The sequence below is a fragment of the Columba livia genome, chromosome Z (genome assembly GCF_036013475.1).
Source record: "Columba livia isolate bColLiv1 breed racing homer chromosome Z, bColLiv1.pat.W.v2, whole genome shotgun sequence".
Classification (NCBI taxonomy): Eukaryota; Metazoa; Chordata; class Aves; order Columbiformes; family Columbidae; genus Columba; species Columba livia.
The window spans coordinates 52,519,994-52,545,638 of record NC_088642.1 but is presented as its reverse complement, the minus strand read 5'-3'; the positions used below and the strand labels follow the sequence as shown (position 1 = coordinate 52,545,638).

General features: G+C 36.8%; 1 protein-coding gene across 30 annotated transcripts in view; it reads left to right on the top strand.

The window, feature by feature from the left end:
• Positions 1-25,645, top strand: part of AOPEP (aminopeptidase O (putative)) — a 191,473-nt gene that overhangs the window by 50,173 nt on the left and 115,655 nt on the right. For 24 of the 30 annotated variants that reach the window (XR_010468925.1, XR_010468924.1, XR_010468927.1 and 21 more), the window contains exons 6-7: positions 21,799-21,988; positions 23,524-23,633. Coding sequence is in view for 16 of the 30 variants with exons in the window: in XM_065045811.1 (XP_064901883.1) it covers positions 21,799-21,988; positions 23,524-23,633 (300 nt within the window). In the remaining 14 variants the exon portion in view is untranslated. The remainder of the gene's footprint in view (positions 1-21,798; positions 21,989-23,523; positions 23,634-25,645) is intronic. The other 6 variants (XR_010468935.1, XM_065045820.1, XM_065045815.1 and 3 more) reach the window with 1 other exon arrangement.

Genomic DNA, 25,645 nt, shown 5'->3' with positions numbered 1-25,645 from the left:
CATATGACCATTGTGGTAAAAATTATCTGCTTGTATTAGTTGGTATGAGGTTGTATTACTGATAACCTATCTGAAGAAATCAGGTGGCTAAATTCAAATCTGGTATGTTTATCTACAAGGATTCTCATTTCTGAATGAGTCAAGAAAAGTGTGGATGTAAGAATTTTGTTCTGTTCTTTGTGTTTGGTATCAGGTGTAGGACCAAGATTTTTCATCCTGTGTGCAAACTTCTGTCATGAGACTAAACTAGCTATTTTTGCTGTTACAATTGCTTCCTAGCACCCCAGGCTTTTCACATGAATTGATCATGTACAAGTCTGACAGCACAGGAGTTACTTAAGCTATTTGCTCTGGGTGATTACGGAATCTACGCTGCTGTCATCTGTAAATAACCTTATGATCTCCTAGACCCTATGAAATCTGTGAGTCTCAGTACTTCTGCCACAACAACAATTAGCTATCTCTGGACTTCTAAATGACAGACTGGAAAGGAGGTGGTAACATCCGTGATTTTCTTGTGGTTGTTAGGGAATAGACTGCCTTAGCTTATTGAATTATTTGGTATACTGCTTCTTATAGAATCTGGTTAGAAACTGCTTATTTAGAATTTGCTTGGCATAAATAATTTTGCTTAGCGTAACTTCTGCATGCTGTGAATGTCTGAACTTTCTGCTTTGTTAAGTAAAAAAGGCTTCAGAGTCTTCAAGCTAGAAGACAAGGGGAGCTGTGACCCTGGAGATAAGTAAAGGAATAGAACGGTGTCTAACAGAAGAATATTTTGGCTGTTGCCAAGATCTTATTTTCTCCACCTACAGGTGCAAAATAGCAAGTGAAGGTGTGACCTATAACTGACAGCCCACCTGACAAAAACTAAGAGACCCAATGAAGAACAAACTCTAATTTTGCAATTTACCCAGAGAGAGATGCATGGATGGGGGCCTGGCTTGTGGAGATATCATTGTCCAAGTTTTGTCCCGCTGAGGGTCTATCTTCAGGAGGCATCCAGCTTGAGCTTGCAAATAAATTATTTATTTTAGAAGAATTTCTGGAGCCCATGCCTGAGTCTCTGCTATGGGAAACCTAGGGAAGAGGAAGGTCTATAACAGGTAGTATCTGTCCCCTTAGGGTTCAGGTCAGAGGCCAGACAGGTTTGAAATAGGTCACACAGAGCGCCTCCTGTGAGTGACTGTCAATATACATGTTCCACTTTGGGGTATACTTGCATGTGTGCGTCTGAGCTGATACAGCTTTTTCTAGACAAAATAATCTGTACCTTTTACACATCTAGCTTTTCTTTGTGGTCTGCCCTGAATGTGTAGAAGGCAGTGCATGTCTTTCATTCTTTAGTGCCTCTCAGCTCTAGCTTTTGCTTAGGTAAAGCATTCCATAGTTATGTCATGTCTCTTCTAAGCTTCTGAAGTATTTTTTTTTTAAATTACAAGTTTTTTAAAGTTTGTGAATTACGAATAACTAGTCTTCCTTATTTTGTGCAATACTTTTAGACGGAGTTGGCAAAAACTGTGAATGTGAGTAATATACAAATGCATTTGTGGTACTTTAAGTGATTGTGCTTCTGAAACCAGTTTTGGTTTTTTGGTTTTGTTTGTTTGTTTGGTTGGTTTATGATTCTCTCTTTCCACAGTAATTAGGCAAACAGAAAGGGGAGTTATATTCAGCATCTTAAAACCTAGCTGCCTTTTCCCAAATGCATAATTCATAGGAAGGACTACCCAGTGGTCAGATAAGAAAGAATTGTGTTGGTATAGGCTTCTGTTACACTTTCACAGTCATGTCATGGAGAGACAAGGAATTTCTAGATAATTTCCTTTCTTTGGTCATGGATTTGCTGAGAGAATTGCTACCTGTGAACTGAGATGAATCTGTTGCCATTTATTGCTACAAAAACTAAGATGGGAGGCTCAATAGAATTTTCCAGTTGAATGAAGAGTGCTACACATTTTCTTTTACAAATAGCCTGGGTTTTTTCTGGTTAAATTGTCAGTGTTCAAATCTTAGTTAAAAGTATCTGCTCTGTTATTTTGTGTACAGCAGTCAGAAAGGCACGGTGAAGCAGCTCTGGCGAACGCCAGCACCTGATTATTTCCTACCATATTGTTTAAATTAAATGTGACCTGGAGCATTCAGTGGGCAAGCAACTTGCGCATAAAGGTGGTTTGGGGTTTTCTGTTCATGGTACTAATTGCTGTTCCAGAAGCCTGTGATGAAGCTCTGTGCAGTAGATGCACATATTCCTTTATGAGATCCCAGAGAATGGGATCATAGTGTGCTCATTATTCCTGGGGTCTGTTCTGTAATGTGTTTTGCAAAGATCTCTTCTGGCCATTTCTTTGTGTAGCGTTCATGTGGGGCCAGCGAGAGAGTCTTTGATATGGTCATTGCTTCCGTGCCGTCAGCATGCTGAAGATACCCACCTCCCTGTCGTCACACCCAGATGGTGCAGGCTCTGCTTTCCCACTGCCTGAATCATAGACTTACATAAGGAGGAGCTGGCTGAGTTTCAGCAGGAGGTAATGCTAATAGGAAGAAAGGAAAAAAATAGTGCTGCTTTGTCCCATTCTGCAGTTGAGAAAGAATGTTCATCCTCTTTGAAGAAGGCTTGTCTTCTAACAATTTATTAGATTCTGGTAATTCTGTGGAATTGTTGGATACAACTTTATTTGTAGGAGGCACGTTTTTACTGAATAACTAATTTGTGGTGAGAATTATTGGTCAATGAGTGGATCTTCTTCATTTAGCACAACTTAGACCCTCCCATTTTAGCTCAGGATGTGGGTAGTCTTCTGCTGTGGGTTTTGGAGGCCTGCTGTCAGTCGTTTCCAGTCAATTGTTGTTTATTTTAAACTTCAATTTTAAACTTTCCGAAAGCTTTATGTGTTAAAATGTTTTATACACATGAATATTAAAATAAACTTGTAGGCTGAGATACATGTTTGTCACTCTCCAGTTGAAATAACAAGAGTCATATGCATGCATCTGAAGAACTGAACTTGGCTTTAAACATTTTGTTGTTTCTCTGTATGGGGATCCCTGGAAGGGACCAGAACAGTCAATGCAGAGAAAAACTGTGATTCTTGCAAGTGTTTGCCTTCTATGTTGCATTTCTTGCTTTACTTTTTTCTTGTTTTCAGCTATTTTGAAACGACCTCTTTCTGATTTGTATGCAGGGTATACTTTGACTGTGAGGGACCTGAAGATGATAAATCATTTTGTGTCTGATCAGAAGCTTGCCCTCTACACAATAACATAAGCATCACACTTGTGATGCAGCCAGGCCCTGCACCTCTAGGGAGCAACAGTCTGTTAGGAGCTTTGCTTAAGTTTCCTGCATTTACAGCACATTTGTACTGCTGTTTCAGCTTTGGTAATATGACCAGCTAAATTTTCCTTCTAACTATGCCAAATTATCAAATAAAGCCGTAGCAGCGCAGTTGCCAGGAAAATAAGAGGCTGGACACTGACATATTTATGATGTAAATTCTTCCTGTTGTTCAGTTCTAAGGCTGCTGTCACTTTTCCAATTTACCAGTCTAATGTACATGTTCAAGACTGCAGATGTCTACATTAACTGAACCATTTATTTATGTATTTTATATATATATATATACACACAAATATATATATATATGTATTTTTTTAAACTTGAAGGAAAATCCTTCTCAACAAATAAAACACAGTGATTAAAGTTATGGAGTTGGTAAGCTGAGTGATTCTTGACATTGAGGAGACACCCATGCTAACACCATAATTCTTATAAAGTGTCAGTGAGCTGGTTCGTTTTTGTTAATTTAGTATTTTCAAATGACCTTGTTTAATCTTGCTGTCTTCAGCTTTGTTATCTTAAGCTATGGGAAAAGATGTTGAGTAGTAGGCTACCTTATTTGGGCAGTAGCTTAATTCAATTTTTCTGCACATCACTACCTGATCTTTACATAGTAGGGAAGATAGATGCGTTTGGAAAGTTTCAGCTTAAAAAAAACTACAGTACGGAATTCCTTGAAGTATATTCTGCATAGTCTGAATAAATCAGCATTACAGATTGAGATTTTCCTTTATTGGGCTGTTTTATGCCTAAATTCAGATTTCTCCTATATACGTAACTTTGTTATGTGGACATATGTAGAAGATGTATATGGGGAACAGCTTTATAGCCATCCAGAAACATTATGTTTCTAGTTCTTGACCCAAGTCTGTGTCTGCTCCTGTGTGCATATACTTAGATAGTATGTTTAGCTTTGGAGCGGAATGCCATCTTACCTTCCTGAGGGGATTTTGACTGGCAAAGGAGAGTTGATTAGAGAGGAAGCTTGTCCTCTTTCTGAGGTAGAGTTTAAGGCTGCATAAGGAAATCTAATATTTTGATCTGTCTCCTAAGAGCTTTGTGTTTGCAGTTTTAAACACACAGACAGCCCGAGAGCTTACCAATGTCTTGGATTAGTTCCTGCCTGTTGAAATAATTGAATTAAACTGCAATGACGATGTTACTAAGCGCTTGAAGGAAACAGCTGGGAGTTAAGGATCTTACTGAGGGTAAAGAGTTTGTTTGTGACTGTGTGTATTACTCTTGGCTCCCATCTGATGCTTGTAACATAGCTGAAGGAGGAATTGGAGGGGATCTGTAAGATACTGAGAGACCTGTCTCTTCCGGAAAAGTGGATGTGAGCACTAACTTCAGAAAGTTAGATGTTTTAGCACTTTTGCCATGAAATTGGGATTTAAATAGAAAAAGGTTTTAACCCTGCTTGCAGATGCTCAGCTTCCTAGCAGATTCAGTCTGAGTACAGACATGAAATGTGGTTGGAAGGTCCTGTGCTGCCCCTTGACACAGTTCTTGCCCACTGGCAACTTCTTATTTTTTGTTGTATATAGCAGGTTTTACTGCTTTAAAAGGGCAGAAAAGTGTTGGTGATGCACCAAAAAACATGATACAAAAGGATTCCCTTTCCCTTCACTCTGATGCTCAGGGAAATTGCTCAGTATTTACTCATTGGGCTTGAAAGCACTTTGAGAACATAAAGACACCCATGCTAACACCGTAATTCTTACAAAGTGTCAGTGAGCTGGTTCGTTTTTGTTAATTTAGTATTTTCAAATGGCCTTGTTTCATCTTGCTATCTTCAGCTTTGTTATCTTAAGCTATGGGAAAAGATGTTGTTAATATTATTGTGACTACTTTTAGCATGGTCATCTGCCTGTTGATTGTAATGGGGGGTCTGCTCCATTGCATGTAATTATTTGTATGGTTTTCAACCTTTCTATTTTAAACTTGTCCTTTATTTATTATCTGCCTAGAAACCACTCTCTTTATCACATAATTTTTAGACTTTCGACATCTGAATGGGATGCATACATACTATTCTTAATGATGGGTGATTTTAATCTTCACAGTGACAATAAATCTGGCCAATCCCTTAACCAACGATGTGGATTTCTTGATGTTTTGATCCCTTTCTACTTATTGCAGAGGTTGGTTGATTTAAAAAATGTAGGCCTTGTATCTGTTGTTACTAATAATGCTTAAAGGTCAAAGCAAGTATTCCAGTAAAGTTTACTTTCAACTGTTCATTATCATCTGCTTCTTCTAGGCTTTAACCAGTGTGAAGAAGGTCTCTTTGGCAGTAGATTATTTCTATTTCATGAGGTTAGGGAAATGTTCTAATTTTCATAATTTTCCTTTTCACATGTAAATGTAAGTAGAGAAGACTGTTTGGATAGAATGAACGCAGTGTACTGTTCTGTCATGACATTAATATCTGCATGCTCGTTTTGGAAATATTCAATGGTATACTGAAGAACATTCATTAAATAACAGTGATAAATGTGGTGAAAGAACAGGGGATATCATAGGACTTGTTGAGGGAAATCTGGGAAGTACTGATATTAATGCCTTGGTTTATCTTTGTTCTGAGACTTTCGCAGTGAATGCACCAATAAAGCTAACAAAATGAGGGATGGTTATTATAATTCTTTTATTTCAAACATCTGAAAAAATTCTTTGCTAGCTTTTGTGCTTTCTCTGCCACTGCCAAATTTTTAAGTTGCATACAGAGCAGATTCCTCTGATGTATTGGTCATCTACAAATTATTCCGCGTCCTTGTGTTTATTCATTGATGTATGAGGGAAGGACTGAAAAACAGACTTCTGTATCCAGAGAACAGTTATGTAGCTCTTGTGTCTATTCCACTATATTAAAGTAAAAATTAGAATTCTTTTCTTCAAAAGTGGATTAACATGTATAGTTCATTTTAAATATTTTTTTTTGAAACAATTATCATAAGAAGAAATATTATTTGAAAGGTCCAAGCAGATTTTCATACCTGTATGAGTAAAGTAACTATTCATTTAGAACCCTTAATATATATTAAACTAAATCAATTGCCTTTTCAAAACAATTTTATCTGAAGTCCCATTCCGTCCATTCCTTCCAAATAATTGCAACCTTGTTTAATTTTCAGAGGAAAAATACTAATTAAAACCCCTCATGCTTTCCAAGTGTTTTGATACTACCACCAAACCCTAAAGCTTTAATTTAATGAGTTTTCAAAGAGATTTTGCTGCCTTATTTTACATCGCAGTGATTGACTTCTGGCATAGATTTCTTCTGATCGTGCTTAATGAGGAAAAGTTAGGTGTTTTTCTGAGAAAAGCTGAACTTGAGAATTCAGAATTTTTCAGAGTACTGTCAAAATGTTATAGCTTGTCCTGTAGAAGTTAGCACCTATTAAGTTGTGGATCATTATATTTTACTGGAAATTTGAAACTTTATTATGATGCACTTGACATGCCCGAGGAACAGGGTGCAATCCAGAGGGACTTGGACAAGCCCAAGAAGTGGGCCCATGTGAACCTGATGAGGTTCAACAAGCCCAAGTGCAAGGTCCTGCACATGGGTTGGGGCAACCCAGTATCAATACAGGCTGGGGGATGAAGGGATTGAGAGCAGCCCTGTGGAAAAGGACTTGGGGGCACTGCTGGATGAAAAATTGAACGTGAGTTGGCAACGTGCACTTGCAGCCCAGAAGGCCAATTGTATCCTGGGCTGCATCAAAAACAGCATGGCCAGCAGATCGAGGGAGGTGATTCTGCTCTTCTGCTCTGGTGAGATCCCACCTGGAGTCCTGTGTCCAGCTCTGGAGCACTCAGTACAGGAAAGACACGGACCTGTTGGAGAGGGGCCAGAGGAGGCCACAAAAATGATGAGAGGGCTGGGACATCTCTCCTGTGAGGACAGGCTGAGAGAGTTGTGGTTGTTCAGCCTGGAGTAGAGAAGGCTCCAGGCAGACCTTATTCTGGACTTTCAGTACTTAGAATGGACCTATAAGAAAGATGGGGACAGACTTTTTAGCAGAGCCTGTTACAACAGGAAAAGAGGTGATGGTTTTAAAGGAGGGTAGATTCAGACTAGATATGAGCAAGAAATTTTTACAGTGAGAGTGGTGAAACACTGGAACAGGTTGCCCAGAGAGATGGTAGGTGCCCCATCCCTGGAGACATTCAAGGCCAGGTTGGATGGGGCTCTGAGCAACATGATCTAGTTGCAGATGTCCCTGCTCATTGCAGGGGAATTGGACTAGATGATCTTTGAAGATTCCTTACAACCCCAGCTATTACATGATTTTTCCGAGGGCTGATATGTGATACATTGCAGTCTGAGTGTTGTCATACAGATTTTCCCTGCACAAACACATGCTTCCCACTAGTTTGTTGCTGTTGGAGATTTGCTTTGAGACCGGTAGGGATCTTATGATATAGACTGTTGAAATTTGTAGAGGAATGCATGTAAGAATGTTTCTTCCTTAGGAAGATCAGAACGGCAACTAGACTATTGAGAGTGCTTCCAAGGAGGAGGGAAGGGTGCTGCATATTTCCTTTCTCTGTGAGGGAATTTGGTCTGTGATGGATTTGGGGGAAATCAATATGTAGGTTTGAGAATGAGAATATGAAAAAATGGTTTGGAGATTGTGATTTGTTAATAAAGCACCACCTCTGTTTTCTGAGATGGTTTTTGGCTTTCCTTTTTCTGTGGTAGCATGAAGGAAATAGGTGGTTTCTTTTATTTCAGTTTAAAGGCCAGTCCATTTTCTTGCTGGGTGGCAGGCATCTGGTTTGTGACGACTGCCTGCTCTGTCCACAATGCTGCATAAATTATGTCTCTCCCTAATGAAAGAGGTTATTATGTGCTTTGGTATTACAAGTTTATAATAATTTTGACTTCTAAGTCTAGTTTTAAATGTTGAAATAAAACAGTGAAGGCATATTTATTTGGTAATCTGTCTTATTCGTGGTATGATGCTGCACTGGTATTTACAAAGGTTCATTTCCCTTCAATTATAGTGCATTTTAATTACACCATCTTTAAGATTACTTGGAAAATTGTTATGTTCTGCTTAAATTGTTTGAAGGTGAAATTAAAGTTAGTGTTTTGAACTGTAAAGAGCCAGTACAGTGAATTTGCTGGAATGTTCTTTCTCATTCATTGTATACAGAGCTATTTTGTCAAATAAACGTCATGGAGTTTGCTGTCAGGAATACATTTTTTGTATGATCACCAGCTTTGTAGTGATAGGTACTGAGTTAAAGCTATGATATAATTCTGAATAGCCTTCTTAGTCTTCTTGAGGATAAATTGTAGACCATCAGAAGAAAGGTGCACGTGGCTTGGTCACACAGCATACTTTTCAGAGGCCTAAATTAGACCTTAGCATGATGAAGTAAGGAAGGAGACTTTGCTTGTCAGTGATTGAAATGGCTGTACTACTATCTTTTATATCTTACACATGTATCTTATGATATTTCAAAGGTTTCTGACTTCACACATAAATTTTTGTGCAGTTTTCATTGCTAGCTGAAGGGCCATTAATTACAGCAAAGTGCTCCAGACAAAAATGCAGCATATCAGTGACAAGATCGTTAGTTTGGAGAGAACACAAAGTTATTTCTAAGTAACTGTAGAACATGATTTTGAGCTGTTTGGCAAAATTTTTATCTTACCCACTGCCTTCAGTAGCATAAAAGGTAAAATCTTTAGGGCCAGTGCTGCTTTTCTGATTTTGATTTTGTGCAATGTATTTGTAATGCTAAATATTACATATTAATATTACACAGTGTGTAAGTAAAGCAGTATGGGCAAGTTATGTCTTGGAACAAACAGATTTACAGATTAATTCCTCTTTCTGAATCCTATTACTTCGGTTAAGGTTATCACATTTTCTCTGTAGGAATTTGATAGGTTAGAGGCATGTTAACACAATGCTGAGAGTACTGCTCATATTCACTTGTTTTTCCAGAACAGTTGGAATACTACATTAATTTAGTTGCATGAAGATGCCTGATTTAAAAAAAAAAAACTATCTGCCTTAAGCACAAGGAAGCAGAAAAGGATAGAACAAAGCTGTGCTATAGGTCTACAGTTTATGTGAAGTCTTAGCTTCACATAATTTTCTGGAAAGAGATCTATTAGCAGAGAAAATAGGATTCAACACAAATTCTATTCATGGACTAAGCCACTTCTTTTTCTTAAAAACCACACTGAGCACATCTTTCTAATTTCAAACCATTCTGCCATTACGGCCAGTATAAACCAACAGTTTCTACTTACTGCTCTTTTTTCTTATAGTATCTGAGAAACAGGCCTCTGATTTTATGGTGTTATTGTGCAGTCTGGTAGTGCCAGATTAGATATGCTATATGTTGCTTGAAGCTTAATTTCTGTTTTGGCTTGGCCAGTTGATCTGGGTTAATACAACAGTACATATGTATAAATGCAAAGTCTCTAAGTTCCCAGAAAACAAAAATACACTGCAGTCACAGAGGTATTTCCAGTGCTTTCTGGGAAGAAACAGCTACATCCTATTTGCATATGTCAGTATAAATGTAATATTTGCAGTGAATTCTTGGTTAACTAAATTTAAACCTGTTGTAGGTACAGCTATAAAGTGATACTTATTGGCGGGGGTGAAGTACGTTATAGTGTCACCAAAGAGCTTTTTCCTCCAGAACCTGGAACTGAGCCCAGCAGAAGCACATTGGCAGACACTGTGCCCTCCCGTCTGGTGTCAAAACAGCTTCTTGATTTTACCTGTGACTTGGCTAAGAGGTGGTGAGGGCAATATGCTAGAGCTAGAGGCTTGAATCCAGAATATGACCTCAGTATGGAATGTATCTTTTCAAGTGTTTCCTACTCTAAAACCAACATGAAACTGCTATACTGAAGTTTAAGTAGCAGTCAGGCAAGTATGTACAGTTTGTCAGAGACACACTGGTAGTTGAAGAAGTCTTAAGGATTGTTCTCCCACTTGACATTAAAGTCTGCTTAAACTAAAAATGTGAAGTAATTACACTGTCTGCAGAGATTAGCTAGATTTACAGCAGAGTGACTAGATTTGGCTGTAAAATTTTCTGAAAAATTATACAATTTACACTTCTTGATCATTTGGTTCATAAATCAAAACTGATATGAATGCCAAATACCATTAGAGATTTTTTAAAAATTATTTTGTCAATGTTGACAATGCAGAATATATAGAAATAAATTTTAGCCATATGACAACATGCAGACCCAACTGAGTCTGCAAGGAAGTATCCAACAGGGACTACTTGTTATCCAGCTTGCATTAACTGAATTTTAACTGGAAATCTGATCGTGTTTGGTCTTGGTCAGAATTTTGATATATCTTCTCCTTCTCTTCCTTTGAGTGTTCAATATCCACATGAATATGAATGTATGGTCTGACAAAAAGAGAAGGGTTTTAGTGTCTTGGCAGAACTGTTGTCAGGAGAGTACCTGGGGAGCAATCAAAAATTTTCTACTTCTTTAATATTTAAAATCCTTGGTGGTTAAAAAAAGAGAAAACACACAAACAAAAAGCCCAAACAAAACCAAGCAAGCAAACAAGCAAAGGAAAACAATGACAACAAAACCAACCAAACAAAAACCCCACAAACAAACCACCTCAAAACGGATATATTTTGACCCACGGAAATTTATTTGCTGTGCTATTGCAAGACAGAAAACCACCTTGCTCTCTCCTTCTGGACTTGGAAAAATGCTTATTAATTTAATCTGTACTAGGCTTAGCATTTTGGCAAAAAATGAATTTGGCATTCTCAATTTCACAACTTCAAAAGTTCTTTTCTATTTTCAAGGTTTATTTGGTGAATTTAGAGAGCGAAAGTTATCCAGCCACTGTTGGAAATCTCCAGAAGAAATGTTGCATGCATTAGATGCTTCTAGAATGTATTCTAGAATATAATTGTGTTTGCTTCTCTTTGGCATCTTCAAAAAGAATAGGTAAATGTATTTTGTGGCAGTGTCCAGGACAACAGGAAAAAAATTTGTTTGGTCCTTATGATGGACTGAAATAAATTTGGAGATATATGAAAAGGTAAATTCACTAGAAGGTGCAGTGGAATGAAAGTTCATTAGTAGGTGATACTTAATATTGTAAGACATTAACACTGTTCTCAGTGATGCTAGCTATTTCCAGTTAAACTGTCCCCTGCTGTGTGATTAAATAATAATAGCTGGACATCTTTGTATGATGAATAAAGTAATTCACATGCATACTAGCTTCTTCCAGCTAAACTGTCCCTCTGCTATATGATTCAACAATAATAGCTGTATAATAATAAAAATCCTGTATAACGGCTACACTAATTCTCAAGCACACTGAAGCTCTTCTATCACTGGATATGATGTAATTTAACATATTCTTCCACCAGCACAATAAATGTGACTGTGTGTGAAAGAGAATCTGGTTTTTGTGGGTAAGATTTTAATTGGAAATAGTGTTCCAAAAAGGAGGAAAATTAATGCATTGCAAAGAGTTTGCTGTTCCCAAAAGACTTTGTTTACAGTTTTGTTGAACTATTAAGCATTTATCGTAAGGAGAGTAGATTGTTCTAGTTTTAATAATTATAGTGCTGTTCTGTTTTAATATTGCATGGTCTGTGGGCTGCCATAAAGTTGTTACAAATTGAAGGGCTAATATAACATGAAATGAGGCACCTCTTCTGAATGTTGCTTTTGTTCTGTATTTAACAAATTAGTATGTTGACATTTGTCACTGATGGATTTCATTATTTGCTGAAAGGGCTTTAAGGGGTTTGACAGCATGAATGGTTTGTCCTACAGACTTTTGAGAATTGATAATGGCATCTTTGTTCTTTGTGCAAAAGCACAACAGATATCTTATTGAGTGACGCATACAAAAAAGAAGGCTTGTATAGCTGCTGCACAGAATAAACTAAGAAAATAATTTTGAAGCCCTTACATATTCTTCTATGTTGTTATCTCTTTATTTTTTTTTTTTTTTGCTAACAACATGTATCTCATTTATCTAAGTACCAAGAAGCATTGGATCCTCATTCAGTAAAATGAAAACATGCATTTTGTATCAGTTTATATACTGTTTATAGATGACAAAATCAAGAAAAACAGGTAATTGATGATAGTTAGTTGAATTTCTGTCACCTGAATAATTTTTAAGAGAAGCGCGCACAGTTTTGTGGCATTTTTATATACAGAGGATAAAGACATAGTGGGAACAATGCATTTTAGCATGGATAATGAAAATCAGAATAGACTCAACAGTGTTGGATTTGCACTCATTCTTTTAAGTATAATGAAAGACATCAGAAAATTGTTTTTTCAGTACCAATTCTTAAAGGCAAGAATTGTGGTTGAAACTGTGTATGGGCAAAAATTAGATCACAGGCAAATTGGCTATTTATCTTAATCTCATTGTTTTCTCCCACACTTGTAGTTGGCATAAGAATGAAGACTGTATTAGATATGAACTGAAAATTTAAAAGACTTGAATCTGCCTCCTTTATGATTTGAGAAGTTCTAATCTTTTTGAAAAAACTCCAAGCTTTACCTTTTTATTTAGTTTTTCTTAGTAGTATCAGGGATGTGTAGTGCTCTGTCCTCCAGAAATGTCTGGGATTCTCTGAATGATTCAGGGATATATCTGGAGTTTTCTTGCTCTGCGGGTGAAGTGTTTGCAATAGGAATCCTTAAAAAACAAGAGCATTCCTTAGGTTTATTTTGTTGTTGTTGTTGTTGTTTTTTTTATACTACTCTAGCTGTAGTTTATAGAGATTTAATAAGAACCACTTCTGCCTTCAAGCAGATTTCATTTTCTTCGCACTTTTAGAATGGTGATACCACAAGCTTTACATGGAGAAAAGGATCCTGAACATTGAAGCAGCAGCACCAATCTCTTTTCCTTTTGTCTTGTTGGTTTGCCTTTGTTGTTGTTGTTTTTTTCTGGTATGTGCAGATAAAAGCTTTCTTGTATATATCAAGTTGGAGAAAAAAATGACCCATTGTTTTATTTTGTCTTGTCCATGTCACCTTTCGACAGCACTAATACATAGGTCCTTAACATGAGTGAATTTTCACTGAATACAGAGAAGCAGGTACATTTTGCTCTTTCTGTCTGGTTATTTATCATCATTGGTTATTTACATTTTGGCTCTCAGCTGTGTTAATATATGCCAGAAGCTTCATGATGCAGTAAAAGGAAATCTGGGTCTTCCAGTAATAACAATGATGGAAAGCTACAAATAATGAAATCCATTCATGATCAGATAATACAATCCATGATTGACAAATGTCATCATTTAGACTGAAATGTTGTTAGAGACTGTTAATAATATTAATAATTTTAGCAAGAATTCAAATAATAGTTTGAAAAGGCTCTGAAATAAATGCTGTGTGCATTTCTAATACAAAACAAGAGATCCTATGGTTTTTTAGTCTTCCTTTCGGTATATGACAAGGAATCTCCCCCAAAAAATTATCACACAAAACCATTTTGTATTTATAAAATGAAAGGTGTGAGTGCCTGAATCTATATCTGTTTCCATGATCCTCTTATTGTTAAAACAATATGATCAATTAAAATAACTGCAGTGATCAATATCCGTCCATTGCTATTTTCTGTTCGCTTTTTTATTTCTGCAAGACCTTAAGGTTAATTTTGTGGTCCCAATCTCATACATCATTTTTAAGTGAGAGAGAATGAATGTAAATGCATTGTTCTAATAGAGACTTTCCACACTATTATTTGTTATTAACTATTTTCACATGGTTAATAGCATAACATGGTGGTTTGGTATTGTCTTGTTTTCCTTGATTTGACCGTTTTCTAATATTTGGAAGCACTCAGAGAAATATGATAAAAGTTCTGTATTAAATCTGGAATTTAGAAAGTCCATAATGTAAACCAAATATTGCATTTATATGTGTGTATAAAGTTCTTACTGAAATTAATGAGAACATGGTTTTTCTTCCGGCTCCTCAGACATGAACAAAATTTTCTCTTCAGGTTCTGAACCTCTTTTGTGATCCTGCCTATGTCAGCAAGAGTAGAGATGTTCTATCATTGTTGTGACCTTTGCATCAGCTCTCTTATGTCAAGCAGAAAAAATACTTCTATGAAAAATTCCATATCCTAAAATACTACTAACAGAACAATCTGAACTAGAAATATCTTTATTTCCTTGATCTTTATTTCTTTACTCTTTAATTGAAGTACTCTAGATTTACTTCCAATCTATTTTTCCAGGAAAAAAAAAAAGCTAATTGAGCTGTGTAGCTTCTGAGTCTTGTGTGGAAACTTCTGTCATGAACGAATGCAGTTTTGTACCATGAATACTTAGTAAGAGATCTGTAAATTGCTGTCCATGATTCACAAATTATTTTCCATGTTAGCTATGTCAGTACTTTTTGAGGATCAATTGCATGTGAAGTGTGTGAAAGTTAAAAATTGAACTCTGGAAAACAGAGGGAGCAAAAAGGGTGCTTGCATTTTTTGGAGCCACTTTACTTGCACTTGCTCCTAAGTCAGGTAACTAAAACAGTTAAATCTGAAAAATTAATTCTATGATACATGACATGAAAAGCTTTAGTCCTCAAGGTATTTCTCTTTCAAAGCTGACTGTGAGATTTTTGACAGTAATGTAGCCATTTGTTACTAGGAGGTATTATGTAATTATTTTTTATGAGAGAATTCCATTACTTTATGGTTTTTTGGTTGTGAAGTTTCACACAAATCTGGATTAAAAAAACCTTGATGGGAGCTGAGGATTTTTTGCTTTTCTTTGTGTACAACAGCAGGTAATTTGCTGCTTGTGACAAATCCTGGGAGTACAGAAGTTTCTAAATGAACAGATATTCCTGGGCTTATTTAAAACATTAGGAAACAAAATCTGGAGAGTTAAAAAAAAATTCATGCCCTGCAAGTTCCTTTTTGTGATGCCAAATGTGTAAGATGTAAAGAAGTGAACTAGAGCTGCTGTTGGACATCTTGAGGGTCATCCGAGATCAACTGATGAGTAGCTTCTCAACTCCACAGTTCTTAATTGGGTTGACTGCTGGTTGATCTTGTCACCTCTAGTTCCCAATGAGCGTATTGCAAAGTTGGGTTAGCTCACTGGCAATACTTGGATGCCAGACATCAGACTGGAGCCCGCATGTAAAATACAATGTTCTTTCTTTCCTTCTTGGGTTATATCCCAAGTGAGAACATTTGAAGCATGTAGGATTTATTACCGTGATAAGACTGTAGCAGGATATCAGCCACAGATAATTTGTTTCATGAATGTTTTTAAAACTCCAATTAAAGTTTTTTTTTGTCTTAGCACTGTCAGTGTGTGTGCTCTGTATGTTACAGAGAAGATGAGACAGCATTGTTTAAAGAAATTAGTTGCATTATTACCAGATCATTCATCCTATGATGTGTTTCTGTTCTTGAGAGTTTGATGTAGGGAAAATTCTCATAATTGTTCTGTGAGACGTTTCAGTCTACAGTTTTAGCATTGTATATTTTGATTGGATGATGGAGAACAGAGGAGCTGAGGCCCAGAACAAAGCTGGAGCTTCAAAACACAGCATGCTTTAGAAAAACACAGAAAACGAAGACACACTTTTGGCAAGACTGGTGCAACAATTAAAACCTCCAAAATGGTTCCATACTAGATGTGCATGTTGTTGGGCAACTAAGTAAGTATCTTGTTTTAACAGGTAGAGCTCTGCATTTGTACTTGAAGTCCCCTAAGACAGAAATATGAATCTCACTTTTAGGACTGAGTGTCCTATGGTATTCAAATAAAAAGTTAATAGATGGTATAACTGTATGTGGTTAGTTCCCATTGATCAAATATTAAATGAAAAAAAAATCTTCAGTAGTTTGTTTCTTTACATTTTTTTTTTAATTGTTTTAAAAAAAAATAAATATACTGGAGATTCTTTTCAATACTTCCACCTTTTACTCACGTAAAAGTTCCAGAGCAAGTTGTGATTGAAATTTTGAGGGAATTTATGCAAATAAATACATGATATACCATGAAAGGGTATAGCATATTTTTTCACTTGTGAACATAAAGTTAAGAGAATTAAATTACAGGGCATGTGATGAGTCGATAAAACGTTTCTTTAGGTTGATCTTAGATGAGCTGGGAGTTTATGAAATTATTTGTTTATTTTTTTAAGCACATCAAACCCATATGCTTTACATTTATGCCAGTATGATCAGTCCTTTTGCAGTAGCAAAGTAAGGTTTCCCGGCATTAAAACAAAATTGCATTTGTAAATTCTTGTTAATATTTTCAGTGTGGTTTATTTTTGTTCATCATGAAGTTCCAGAGCTATTTTGGTATCTGAAGAAAATTTATAAAATTTCCTCTTAGTAACGTCTGGATAAATAAAGTTGTTGACTTGTAAGTTCAAAGACATTGAAAGATGGTGTATGTCACAGTTATATGTGATTAATACATCCTGTCTTTTTATGCAGGTTTTTACTTCAAGGCTGTTCATTTGGTGTTATATAGGATTGGAGATAATGGGAAATATCAAGAGTTGTTACAAACCCAGTTGTCTGTGTAGCAGCTGTTTGAGCTTAGGATCATGTTATCTTTTTCCTTTCACTGTATAATTTCTTCAGTTTTGTGCCAAGTACCAGTTTTGCTGTTGAACAGTAATAAAGAGAGTTTCTCCTGAGAGGGTTTCACCCTTATTTACGCACATACTGACCAATCTGGTTTGGTGCAGTGAAACAAGCAAGACTGAAGTGATTGTCTGCCAGTTTATGGAGTAGCTGTTCCTCAGGTGCTCAGATCATTAATTAGATGCTTGACTGAAATGTGAGGTTTGGATGTTGAGTTGCTGTGCTGAGTTGATGGATACCATCCTCCTTCCAACACTGTGGAGTTTGTTTTCTTTTCCTATTGCCTACCCGACTGTTTTATTGCATAATTTATGGAGTAAAAAGTTAGCCATCTGCTCTAGAGTCACTTTCAGCTGTAACTTCCAGTCACTTGTTGGTTTCCCACTATGATGATAGGAAAGGAAAACTTTACGAAGTTTCCATTATTTCTGGAACAATACTCATAGTATTCTAAGTACCAGATCCTTGTCTCTGCAACTGCATCTGCATATCTATTTGAGTTTCTGGTACACTATAAACCTAGGAGATTAAAAATGTTGTATCTGTAGTTGTCTCAGTACTGGACTGTACCATACACCAGTATGCTGGAGATAACAGAGGTAGGTAAGTGGATGTTGCATGGTCTTGTGTCTGCATTCCAATGGCACAAATGTCCTCAAAGATAAATTAAGCTAACACTCAAAGGCTGATGTAGATACCACAGACAATATACTAATACTGTTCTTTGTATCACTGGAATAACATAGGTTGAAGGCAACTGATGAGAGATTGCATAAACTGTGTGTAAAGAGCTGCCATTTAACTGTCTAACTTTCACAAATTATAGTAATCTTTAAATGCATGTGTTAATTTTAATGCATTCCTGTTTTTAGAGAGATTTCCCCTGCTCCCTTCTACATGTTTAAGGGATTTTCTAGAAGTACAGTACCTGTCTAACCCATTTACCATTTGACTACCTTTTGCCAAATAGGAAAAGATACATTATAACTTCCATCTCTAATAGTGATTTTGCTGTTGACTCCAGAAGCATAATTTTTCCAGCTTATATGGTCTTCGCTCTGTTATTTCAACAAATACATAAGAAAATGTATCTGCAAAGCCCTGTGTGTTAAGAGGGAAAGACTTCTACTTCAAAAGGAATGGAACAAGTCTGTTAGAAATGAGCTTCATGTTCCTAGCTTTACAGTTCTTGCACGTACATTTGGCCTGAGTTTGTGCTATGTGTCTCATCTGATTACGTGTGAGCAGCCAAAGACAGCACATTGCTGCAGCCTGTGTGCAAAGCGGCACCTGCATCTAAGTCATAAGTCTGGAGAAAATTTTTGCAAAATTGCTTTCAGAGATTTGGCCTCTCAACTGGTCAGATTACTGTTCAGAGCTCTAGGACTCACTGGAAACCTTTTATTTGTTAAAGAGACCATTTACTAAGGACATCTACATGGGTGGATTTGGATGCTGGAACATCAGGACCCTTTGGCCCTTAGCACCAAAAATTTCTTTCCCATTAGGGGTCATTTTTTCCTTCATATGCTTTCATAACATAGTTGCAGTTCTGAGATTTCCCTTAACCGCAGTTTATCTGGGAGAGGGCACTTCCTCCTTCTTTCACTCAGTTAATACAAAGGTCTAAGTTATGAGATATGATTCTGGTCAGAATAATAACCTTTTGCTTTAAAAGCATAACCAAGTGTATGCTTGTTGAAAACAAGTCATTAACTTATTTTTCTCTAAGAGCCTTTGGGAACTTGTCCAGCTTCCTGGGAAGGACTGGTGTGGTTTTTACTTTTTTGTTAAATGGGAGAGGTTTCCCATCTGCCTTACCGCATCCAGCTAACCTGTTCTGGCCTGCTTTAGAAACTTGGAGCAGACTTGAAAAGAATCAGCTAGAGCCATTTATAAGCTGCACATAGGACAAGGGGTAATGGGTTCAAACTGGAACACAAGAGGTTCCACTTAAATTTGAGAAGAAACTTCTTCTCAGTGAGGGTGACAGAGCACTGGAACAGGCTGCCCAGGGAGGTTGTGGAGTCTCCTTCTCTGGAGACATTCAAAACCTGCCTGGACATGTTCCTGTGTAACCTCATCTAGGTGTTCCTGCTCCGGCAGGGGGATTGGACTAGATGATCTTTTGAGGTCCCTTCCTATCCCTAACATTCTGTGATTCTGTGATACCTTGTCAGGTCTTCATGAAATTGCTGAGGAGAATCACCTTTGTCTGTTCCTAGTGTATGAATGGATTTATTTCCTTTTCAATTTCAGTTAAAGAAACAGGAATCAAGCTTTGTAATTTGTTCCTAGTAAATCAACTGCATGGTAGAGGGTCAAATTCCTATTGTGGTTAAACAAACAAACAAACAACCCCCACACACATACAAATGGCTATTGCAATTTAATAATCATCCTGATTATCTTATTTTTTCATGTAGACACTTCCTTGAATTATTGAGTGTATTAGTAACAACACTGATAGTAACAATGTGCAATGAATAACATTGAACATCCTAGACAATGTAAGAAAACGTAGATTTGGCTAGCATCAGTAGAGGTGGAACAGGGTTTCTGGAATTCAGACGTATTGGAAATACCCAATCTGTATTTTAAATTAATACATAGAATCAAACCTCTCCCCAGACTAACAGATGCTGGACATATTACAGAGTCATAGGCAGTCTTTGATAAAATTACTTTTAAGATAAATGGAAACTTTAGCCTGCTCTGTAGTGATATTTGATGCTATATGAGGCTCTGAATTGGAGATATAACTACTTGTTAAGGATAAACAAAATAAAAGGATCATTTAAGTTGGTCTCAGTAAATGAAATTGCTGGTTGTACCCAGGATCGGAAATGAAATTCTGCTGCAGGACATAATCTTAATTTTGGCCTTGTAGAAAGTTAGAAAGTTGTATTCTTATTCTTTGGCCAAATTTTAACACATACACATTTTTTCTCACTGTAGTGATCTGTAATCCTTCCATAAAGGAGAAGATTGTCCAAGTGTGGCATTTCTGTTATTTAAGTGATTAGAAAAAGCAGGAACTACAACCTTTACTTTTATTGTGTATTTACTATAGTAAAATTAAAATGCAAACCATTCTGTAAGCCTGTTTATAAGGCATGAAGTTACTTTTGTTTTGCTTAACCAAATGGCCGAAACACTGCCAGCAGTATGTCTGGAATGTTATTTACTTGGTCCATTTCTGTGGTTTTCCTTTGTAGCACTATACACATACCACAGTTAGGGGTCATTTACTTATAACTGACCAAACTAATACCCCTGAAGCTGCAGTTATTCTTCTCATCAGGGGCTTTATAATAAAAGTTTCATCATGTTCTACAGCTTCTGTGGTTGCACTTTTCCCCTCTCTCGCCCTCCCTCACTTCTCTTAATCAGAATTGCTTTTGGTGAAGATTTGGAGAGCCGCTGTTTTTTTTTTTTCCCCTTGTTCCCTGTGACTTGATTCCTCTATTAGTATTTCAGTTTCTTACATTGTATCTTACAATGCCAGCTGACTGAAAGGTATTAACTTGTTTTGCAGGATGGCTATTATTATTTTATAATGAGATGTCTATTGAGTATGCTTTTCTATTTAAGTATGTATCATATTTTATAGTCTCAGTTCCAGACGTTCAACTGGTTGCAGGAAAACCGTGGGTGTTTTAACATTTCCAACAGAAGGGTAGGGCGGGTGGGGAAGCTCTTTGGAATGCTGATGAATAATATTTGACTCTTGCAAATGTCTTAAGGCCATGCGGTCCCCTCCCATGCTTGGAAGGCTGGACTTAAAGACGTGGTCTTGAAGGTATTACCGTGATGCTTTGTTTCCTTTCTAAATGTCTGGAGTTGAGAAAACAGTTGAAATGCTGATTATGGACACGGAGAATTAGTGCAGGAATAATCTGCAGGTGGTGGGCTTTGGTGTGTGCCTTTTCTACTCCTATCTGTGGAACAGTGCTCTGTTAATCCCTTGCATGTTACCCAGAGGGCTTCATTCTCCCATTTATTTTTTCCTAAATGTACTTCATGTCAAAAATTACGTAACTTTTGAGTTGTTAATGTCTACAAGCATAGCAGAAATCACCTTACAGCAGAACATGAGTTGGGAACTACATTCACTTGCAATTCAGTGTGTTTTCAACAGCAGAGTAGGAATTCATAACAGTTTTTTTCCACAATTTCTTCTTACGGTCCTTGAGTCCAAAGCAGAGTAGATACAGATTGGGTTGTTCTCCCCTGTTGTGAAAAGCAGATATTTAGTGAATATCAAGACTCCTTCTCACTTCTGTGCTTCCTTCCTCTGCATTTGCAGAAATGATCAACTCTTATCATCAGATGGTATCTTTTTAGCTTGTTTTAAGTTTCAACAAGCATGTGTGCTTTACTAAACATGGCTCCTGTTGCTTTTGGGTAGTGATTTGTTTCCTTTATAAAATGTTACTGCTTTGTTTATTTCTAGCTTTGATCATTTAATTGATAAATGCTTGCTGCCTATATTCACACCTGCTTTTATTGTCTTGGCATATATATGAATGTTACTATTCAAATAAAGCAGTCTTGTAATTTGAAAAATATAAAACCTTACTTCTTACAGGTTTGACAGTTCAATACAAAACAACTGCTTGGCAGAATTTAGTTTGATTCTTTGCCAACAACACAGTACAACCTAATTCATAAAAATGCCTGAGCTATAAACTATCAGTCATGACCTCGCATGCATATAGTAATAAGAGGCTGACAAGTCTAGTAAAGCCTATATATTATTATGGCCATCCAATACATGTTATAGGAGGTCAATAATGTATTTTGTTACTCATTCCTATTGTGCAGCCCACACATCATCTTCCTGTCACAAAGCATACTACCGGGAGGGAGCCATCTCTGTGGAACACGTCTGTGCCATGAAATTGCTCATGCTTGGTTTGGACTGGCCATTGGTGCTCGTGATTGGACTGAAGAATGGATCAGTGAAGGTTTTGCCACTTTTTTAGAAGATATATTTTGGGCTAGGGCACAACAGGTAAGGTTGATGATATGTTACTTCTCAGTTGAATTATGTGGAAATCAAAATTATATACCCTGCTGTGAACTAGATATAAATTAAACCTCCTGTGTTATGAAGACAAGTCTTTTAAAACAATCTTGGAATTTGCATGATAACTTGATTTTAAAATAAAAAAGTCCTTCGTGATCCACAGTGAACACTAATCTTTACAGAGGTAGAGGTCAGTGCAAATGAGAATGTAAACATGTGTTTGTCAATTCTTACCTTCCCACAAATACGCTACTCAATTATTACATTCCACTTGTGTTGTGTTCCTGAAACTGGAATAATCAGCAGAGTCTTACTGGCTGTTGTCATATTCCAGGTACTTAATGAAAGCGGTCTGGTTTTGTCCAGTGGATAGCCAAGAAGTGTACCTCAAAACAAAATGGAAGCTGATTAAATAGGGCATCAGCACTTGCACTTTTTCTTTTATACTGCCCAGCGAGTTACCCTTATGTCAGAGGCTTAGAAATCATTGTCTGCCTTAAAGCAAAAAGCTCATAAATTCTATGTCAGCCAGTAAAGTGTTTTTCTGATCCAAGGCTTATTTTTCTTGTACCTCTACTACTTCAAGTGTTTTGTGTGTTAGTCATCTCTTCCTGTGCTTGTGTCAGGCCCTGATTCTACCCCCTAAGTCTGCAGAGCTCCATCTGTGGAAGAGCAGGGAACTGGGAACTGACATCATACACTCTTCTTAGCCTCCCTTTTATTAAGTATCAGGCATATTTATAGCACTGAACACAACAGAATTCCTTGTCACTATATTTCTGGAACAAGAAAAAGAGGAAGGCTGTCTAAACACTTCGCTTTTCCCTTCTGCTCCTAAAACTCATTTCTGCATTATATTGAGCATCTCTCCAATCTGTGATCTCTTCATCTTAATTCTGTGCTTTTATGAATTACTTGAAAACATTTTCATGGTAGTAGACACCCTTCCATGTAGCTGAAGGGAAGGAGTAAGCAACAAAAGGGTGATTAGTATGCTTGTTAATTTATAAGATAAGAAAATTTATTTTTTTTTTTCCTTTTTAGAATGTATGAGTAATTTTGGTGCTGTGCAATCATACAGTTGTACGATTATGAGTATATTCCATAGTGCCTGACTGTAATTTCTTGTGATATTATTGGTGTGAAGTCAGAACACAAACCAGCTCTTTGCTTTCAAGGCTGGGAAGAGTGAAGATGCAACCAAAACCAATATGCCAGATATCGGCCCTGTACATTCCATTCACTTATTGCCAGTCACTAAAGGGAAAACAACATGCCCAGTTCTCTCCTCAGGCAAGAAATATTTAACTGACTATTGATTTGATGCACATAGCAAGGCTTTTGTTTTCCGTAGTGCTCCTATTAACTCTTACAGCAGCAACTGTTATGTTTTATTTTGTTGTGTTTTTCTTGGCTAGTTGTACTCCTTCCTGCATCTTCTGCAGGTTAAAGGGAAATGAAACAAGTTTATCTTTCTGAAAATTATTATTGTGTGTGATCTGTGTTTTTTGTATACTAAGCAGCTGTCACATGATGAGGTAAAATGGCATCAGGAATTGAAAGCTTTACTTCGCTGGAGACGACTCAGAGATGAGGTGCAGAACTCTGAAGAAGAGCTGCAAGTTTTAAGGTAACAATATGACAGTGTAATCTTTGCTTTTACATGTTCTCTCTCCTGTTTTCCACTGTTTTCTCCCTTCAGAGGATATGTATTCAAATCATCTGATTAAATCCACTGCATTTCCTTATTTCCTTCTGAAGAAAAGAGAAAAGTCAAATTAAATTGACTAGGTCATTCATCTTCTGTGTAATGCAATTGCTTTTCCTTTGTTATAGAAAGCTTTCAAAAACATATGATTTAGTTTTATATAAAATGTCTCTGAGCAGTTTACAAGAGCCTCTATTCAGGGGAAAAAAAAAAAATAAAGGCCATTTCCTGAACAAAATTCACTGAAGCTGTAACAGATTCACTTTCTGTGGCTGAAGACAAGCACATATGGGAGTATGGTGTCTAACTGCCAAGCTGAATGAAGCTTTAAAAAACAAATTAAAAACCATAATGAACTATATAAATCTGCTCTTTCTTTAGAAGTTACTAATACTGCTATGTAAACAAGATTTTGATCTTTAGGTACCAGATGCCAAGCTCAAGTCTTCTTCCATAGCTGAAGACATTAGATCAAACAAAGATTCTTGCTTTGCTAATGATTAATAATCTGGGCATCTGGGCTGTTCTGTTTGGTGCCCTGAGGGTTTGCTGTAGTCTTTTATCTTGGGTGGCTTCCTAACATCTCTGCTGCTGGTGTCCCTAGTCTTTGACCAAGAAAGGCAAGTTTACTAATCCTGACTTAAATTAGCCCTGCACTGACCAAATCACAGAAGTACAGGGACAGATTTCAAGAGATTATGTAGACCATTCTTCTACCCTGAAATACAGGTAGTATACACAAACCATCTGAAGCAAGTTTTTGCTAACGTGTGCTAGAAACCTCCAATGAAAGAGTTTTCATGGTACATAGCTAAGCTGGTTTAGTGTTAACAGTAAAAAGTCGCTTCATAATGCACAGATGAAATATAGTTTATTTCAAACATTGCAGGTTTCTTCTTTTCTTTCACCAAGTGGAAGCAAAGAACAAATTGATCCCTGTGTTGTATATAACCAACTTTTAAATGTTTTTGGAAGGCTTTTGCCATTTCATTAATTTTGCGGTCTTCCCTCCCTTTTTGTGCTTTCCCAGTAGGACTTCAAAGCCTTTTATATTTGGGCAGTGTTCAATGACATAGAAGTTCCTCTCTGTGGCCTCATGTCTTCTGAAAATGTGTCACTGAGTTTGCCTAACTGTAGTCCTTCATTGATCTGTTTTACTTAATGTTTACTGATGAATTGTTTATCCTATGTGTCAGTGAAGTTTTGCATTTGCAAGTGTGTGATTTGATGATAGGTGTAAATACAAAAGCAAGCTTTATTGCTAGTTGTCATACAGCTGCTACCAACACAACTACTTATTGACAGATGCTAGGGGTTTAATCTGTTTTAAAACAAATTATTTTTAGGAACATTGGTTCTTGTGATATGAGGCTTATCTGGATGTATAGTTCCATTTTCAACATTATGGAATCACACATGTCACATTTTGCATTAATTAAACCGTTGTTACTTTTAATAAAATGTTCGTGGTGTAAATTTTTTAAATTGTTTTTCTAAGGGCCAAAATATCCATTGCAGTTTGAAACTAAGGAAGAATTTATTTATCTTTAAATTAAAATGTGAGCTTTCTATTGACTTCCACAGTTAGTAGACGTTGAATCTCTGTAATAAGCATGCTGTGTACCTTTTGAGTAGTGGTGTTCTCAATGCTAATACAAAAGAATGACAAGTCGTTTCTAGTTTGAAAAATATGCCTCTAGTATACACTTCAGGAGAGGAACATGATACCAGCTTGGGTTTCTGGCAATCTCTTCCTTTCTGACGTTTCTAGTTTCCTGTGATTGCGTTTAAGGACTTTCTACTGGTTTCAGTCAGGTATAAATATTTTCTGCTGGTTTTGTGGCACGGACTTGCATAGGTTGTCTCTTCATATCCTTACTGTTTTTTAATTTTTTTCTTTTTTCCTTTTTCTTTGTAAAATTGTGTCCATGTGC